The 6,000-nt window shown below is 39.8% G+C and overlaps 1 protein-coding gene across 3 annotated transcripts in view; it reads right to left on the bottom strand.

Annotated features, from left to right (window-relative positions):
* Positions 1–228: 228 nt before the first annotated feature.
* The window catches only part of OLFM3 (olfactomedin 3), a 67,985-nt gene continuing 62,213 nt past the window's right edge, over positions 229–6,000 (bottom strand). For all 3 annotated transcript variants that reach the window (XM_030033756.2, XM_030033755.2, XM_030033757.2), the window contains exons 5-6: positions 3,309–3,415; positions 229–1,578 (exon numbers count right to left, since the gene is read on the bottom strand). In XM_030033756.2, the coding sequence (XP_029889616.1) occupies positions 901–1,578; positions 3,309–3,415 (785 nt within the window). In that variant the 3' untranslated portion in view covers positions 229–900. The remainder of the gene's footprint in view (positions 1,579–3,308; positions 3,416–6,000) is intronic.

The following is a 6,000-nucleotide window of genomic DNA, read 5'->3' as shown; positions in this document are numbered from 1 at the left end:
CAGCATGAGATAAAAATTGGGCAGGGCAAACCATTGTAAAGCTGGGACTGGTATGAGGCTTCAAAATTGCAAATTTGCCAGTAAGCACCAATGGTGAATAAGAAGTGTCTACCAAGCGAAGCGGAGAATAGAGATCATGCACCTGAGAAGCTATTGGTCTTTCTCAGAAATAACAACCTTTTCTCAGATTTTTACCACTTTCAATTGACCCATAGCCAGGACTGCAAGTAAGCTTTGATATATTTTATAAAAAATAGTACTTGGTTTACTTTCACATAAGTGAAGAGATACAATTGCACAATGGTGGTTACAATGGTAGAAATACATACTGTCAATAAAATGTTTGCAAGAGATTTAAAAACATACTGTACAGCACCACATCTGAAATTGGGTGATGGCAAAATGAATCATACTCCATGTCCAAATAAATTAAATTCCTAAATCTTTCTTTTGGAATAAATACAAAAAAAAATACAATGTGCAATATGTCTCACACTACCAAAATATTTCCTGAAGTTGAGCAATAGATTAAAAACAAAAATGAGGTAAAAAAAGACATTCATGCATTTAAGCCACCGTTAGTCTCTGACTCTAAAATAAGGCAGATCATAATCTTTTAAAAACTGTCCTTAGCCACTTAAATCCTCCTTAGTGCTTTTCAAGACAAGGTCTTGACAGACCTTGTAGAATCATGAGTTAAGATGCTTTTATTTCCAACAGGTCATTTTTGACAGGCTCAGCCGTATTTGAAATGCATTACATGGTAGAAAATGTTTCTTTTCTGTAATGAAAAAAGAAATGTAAATTAAAAGGAACTGAGAGAAATGGATGCTCTTAGAGTTTATCACAAATGACACTGCTTTGAGGGAGGGAGGTCAGGGAAAGGGAAGGGAAAGAAAATTATGTGTCATCTTCAGTTTTAATGACGTGGAAAAGGGTGACGTTAAACAGGACTTGATGTCCATTATTCCAGGCATAGAGAGCTCTATCTCTTGCATTGTAGTCAAGCATGGATATATGAAAATACTGATTATGGAAAGGAATGTCTGTATACTCGTAAGTGGAGGTTTTTGTGGAATAAGAATAGTAGACCTTGGCTCCTGTTAAGTGAGAGTTAGTAACATACAAGGTGCCACAGATCATGAAGGATTCTCCAGCACTTCTCTTTGGGTAGCCTGTGCTCCAGCTCTTCAGCACCTCCAGTGTATCCTGGTTTAACTGGCTGATGACAATGTTGCCTGCATTCTGGTTGGTGGCATACACAGCCCATAGCCCAATTTCATCTGCCATCAGGTCAATATCAGAAAAGCCACCCCAGGTGTAAGGGTACACATTGTGAAAACCAGCATACTCAAGACTACGCTGTGCGAGCACCCGCCCACTGTCAAAGCTGTATTTGATGATGATGTTGCTCTGATACTTGTTGAAATAGAGGGAGCCATTGTAGACAACATGGTTGGTTCCTGCCCATTTGAATGGAAGGTTGTATGTCCTTGATTCAGCCCCACTGACAAAGTCTGCAATTGATTTATATTCACGGACAATTTTATTGTTAGTGTAACTATCCATGTACCAGACCTGGAAAGAAAACAAAGATTGGGAGTAAACACCTGGAACACAATCCATGGTATGTGATCACGATATGGCTTGATGGATACATTGCAGAAAAAGAAGGAAAAAAGGTTTTAAGTGTGCAGCAGGCTATCGAAGTACAATATTGCCCACATTCCTGTTACAAAAGCATGAGGAACTCCTGAATTTCTGAATCAAAACTTACCTATACAGGTGAACTCTCAAGAAGACTGTTACTAACTACAGTGTCTGCATTTTCAGAGAAATTTAATTTTGGTTTATTCAGTGTTTGGGTCTCTGCTACATGGGGCTTGTTCAAAGATATTCCGAGAGACTAATAATCAAAGAGAGAGATGGGAAATGGCATGTGAGCTAAGCTTGGATTTATGCTTAGGAATAAATTTGGTTGAATTGTCTTCAGCTGAACCTCTAATTGGTGAAAAATAGTGTATTAGTAAAGAAACTAAATACAATAGCAATGAAACCAGTAAAGTTTAGGAACCATTTTTTTCCCTTAAAACAAAAGAAAACAAAATCAATTTTTTTTTTTAGTGTTCTGTATGCCAACTTTCATTCCCCCATTTTTTCCTTCATGCATTTTGCCTTTTTTTTCCTTTTAGTTTGTCAGGGGACAAATCAAATCCTGACTAACAAAAGAACAGAATAGTTTCTGGAGATATTTTTTGTGCTGATTTCAAAACTGGCATTAACAAAACATTTATACAAACACCAGTTCAGCTCCCCATCTTCCTATTAGTTGAGATGCTGTGAGGGATATGGTTTGTTCTAATTTGCATGCACGCGGGTAGTCTTTGTGTTTCTTTAAGAGGGTGGCAGTGGGGGGAAAGTAGAGGCTGTCTGGGTAGGGGGTTGCAGGGCTGCAGCGTGTGCGGGGAGTGGGGCCACAGAGGGGAGCAGGTGCTGGTGGAGGCGAGGGGCCACGGCGATGGTTCTGGAGATGCCACTGGTGCTCTGAGGTGGCAGAAGAAAATTCCTCAGGACAAGATGGGGCTGAGCAAAGTTTGCTGCTCTCCTAAAGGTAATTGAGATTTCTGGGGCCAGTAGTAAACCTGCTTGGACACAGCAGGCAGGGGTGAGCTGCATGCAAATCTAATTATTACCATTTGTATGTTGCCTTTTCTATTGCCTTTGTTTTTTTCTGTATTCAAAAAATTAACCTTGTGGGTCTCATACAAATGAAACCTAGTGTTTTGACATCAAAAGTCCTGTGATGGAGAGAGCACCTCCTCAAAGCTGTGGCCAGTTTGAGATCCTATTGCAGATCCAAACAATAACATAACTTGGATCTGAGGCAGCAAATGGTCTGAATACAGCGTATATGGGGCCTAATCCTGCAAATGTTGACTGTGCTGCATTATGGGTTATGCTCTTGGGTAAAAAGCATTGATGTTTGTGTTCTATTACTTGGATTCTTAAAGACCCAAGCTCAATTAAATATGGTAGGAAGAAAAAAATTGTGTAGTTAGTTCAGACAGGTATATGCCATCCCTGAAACAGTTGAAGGAAATGGCACAAAGGTGCTTAGCTAACTTTTGTCTTTGGATATTTTTGCAGAAACACTGTTGCTTTTTCTCTGAAGATGTTTAACAGTGAAAATGATGAAAGTAGAAGAAACATGCTTGTGAGTGTAACCTCCTAGGGGGATCTTTTTAAAGATTAAAATAAAGCAAGTAAAACTCCATGAGGACACAAAGATATTCAGTGCCTTAACATACTCGGTTATTTTTCTCCGATGCTAATGGATCTGTCATCCAGGCTCCAAATCGGGTTCCGGATATCTTGACTGTAATGGGGCCTGTAATTTTCATCAATTTGCCACATGCTGAAATTAGAAAAACAAACACATTAATGCAAATAATTACACAACTCTCCTTGACATCAGTCAGAGCACAAGACCAATTGCTCTAAACTAAATAGTGGCTCCAGGGGATTCAGCTTATGTTGAAGATGGATTGTCATCTTCACCGTACAAACTTTTCCATATCAAGCAGTAATATAAATATGTAAAAATATACGAATAAAAATTTATTTGTGTATATTTTTGTTTTTATATATTTTAATGCACAGTTATATTTTCTGGGCATAAAGAAAAATACAACCTAGTAAAATATCTTCTGAGCTGAAGTGAATAACATTTAATAAGAAATGAAAAGAAGACATAACCCCCCCACTTTTGCCTTCAGAAAGTTCAGTGCAAGGCTAGGATTGATGGATGTTTCAGTTTTCCATTGACCAGGGTAACAAGGAGGTTAAGGGCAGACAGGAAGAAATGAGCTTGTATGCAAAACATATAGCTGTGAACAAATACCTGTGTCTGACTGCCCTGTGGTTACACACACGTAGCTGTTCCAGTACTAGGGGCCTGTCTGAAGTTAAGAAAGTGAATATGAGAATTATTCAGCAACCTTGGCTGTATTGGTTAGCTTCTAATCCATTAGGCTGTCTCATATTAGACTGTCTGGGAGGAAATAACGAAAGTCAATATGATCTTGAATGCTGACCTTCCTAACAATCAAAAAATCCATATTTTAGGGGACATTAATAACATACCTATTAGCAACAAGCCCCTGGTGGAATTCATGTGTTTACCAAGAGGCTTAATATCACACAGTGGTGTGTAGGTGATTAGGTGAAATAGCATGTTTTTGAAGAAAATCTATTCCATAGGAATGTAAAAAGAAGTGACATATTAGGTTTTTTTTGTCGATTTAAAAATAAGTGCTTCTCTGCGATCCATGGTTGTGCTACATTGTAGAACCCTATCTATCTAGGAAATGTGGAAAACAAACTGTATGTGGTGTTGAGAGTGAATTTATTCAGTCCAAAAGAGAAGGTCACATCAAGCCCGGATTTTCTACTTTACGTAACCGGCAAGGAACGTATTGTGCAATCCTGTTTCAGTCAATTAGAAGGGGGTTAGTGCTGTGGTGACAACTCAGGCTGCTCACGGGGATTCTGTTCACAGCCAGGGAAGTGGGGTGTAATGGAAATGAAGATAACTGAGTACACGCTGAGACTTCAGCGAGCACGGTAGGCTGTGGGTCAATTCAAAGGCATTATTATTTACATATCTCAATCTATGTACCTTACAATCTTTTGAAGATATTTTGGAATTTCCCATTTTAAAGAATCTTATAGGTTTTCTGCAGTTGGTTATCATAGTCCATAATTTTTTATTCTGGAATTTTTTGTAGATAGGCTGCTAGTATTTTGTGCTGACTGCTGTTTTTCTACAGCAATGAACTGCTATTAGCTTGGAAAGTAGAGGACTATATCCTATCAAGGCAAAGGCTTTTATTTTTAGGTGGCATGTTAATAAATAGTCTCAGAAATGGGCACGAGGTAAACTCAAACCTTCAGAGGGGTTTACCTTGGAGTTTGGAATATTTAATTTGGAATAAAATTATCAGAAAACTAATAATGAGTAGAAAGAAATCAGGAAGAATTAACTACTCCTGAACTGGTAGTTTTTCAGATAATTAAAATACAGCGAATGTATGAGTTAAAGGGTATACTAACTGCTGCCTTAAAACACAGTATTCAAATAAGTAAAGAAAACTAATAAGCAAAGAATTTGGAATTCTGAAACAATGGCCTGGGTAACGCCGTGTACTGGGGTGGGCATGGGAACGTGCATAGTGTGAGTTGAATCTGCAAAACTATCTGCGGGCACGACGACTTCTGCTGAGGCCGGGCAGAGCAGCCACCCCGCCAGGCGCGCTGAGCAGCCAGCGCTCAGCGAGTGGAGCCAGCGTATGGGGGCAGCGAGCCGGGTCCCATGGCCAGGGCAGGCGCGTGTGAACTCCCAGGCTTCCTCACCACTGTGTGGGTTAGTGGCTTGTGGGGAGCAGCATGGGCACGCATCCAGCTCGAGGCCCCGCATCTCCAGCAGGAGAGGTGTAAAAGTAGGGGCCGTGCTTGTAGGCCGTGCTGGCTGCTGTGGGGGGCGTGCGCACATAGCTCCGTGCGTGTTCGTGCGCCGTGTGTGACTGGAGCTTTTTGACTCTAGCTAGAGAAAGGTGTTCAGAAATTCGTAGGTTTATTAATGTTTCTTAAGCGTCTAGTACTGTGGTTTGCCTGTTGTATTACTTGTATTGATCCTGAATGTATAGTTCACCGATTGCCAGTTAATTACATGTTGTCAATAATTAATAAATCTCGTCAGTTTTGATTTGGTTTAAACTATATGAACCGAGCTGCTTTCCCCTGTCACAGGAGTCGGATGCTTTTAGAGAATGATCTTTCAAACTGTATTGAGATACTGTTCAATGTGAAAAAAGAGATGACATTGTACTTCAGCCACTAAATGATCAGCAGTTTGAGTCAGGGTATATTTATGTGATTAAATTTTTATTCCCAGATACAACGTAGTGATCAAGAAAGGAGAGTTGCTATATAGCTGAGGGG

Source organism: Aquila chrysaetos, chromosome 12, assembly GCF_900496995.4.
Source record: "Aquila chrysaetos chrysaetos chromosome 12, bAquChr1.4, whole genome shotgun sequence".
Classification (NCBI taxonomy): Eukaryota; Metazoa; Chordata; class Aves; order Accipitriformes; family Accipitridae; genus Aquila; species Aquila chrysaetos.
This window is presented reverse-complemented; position numbering and strand designations above follow the sequence as displayed.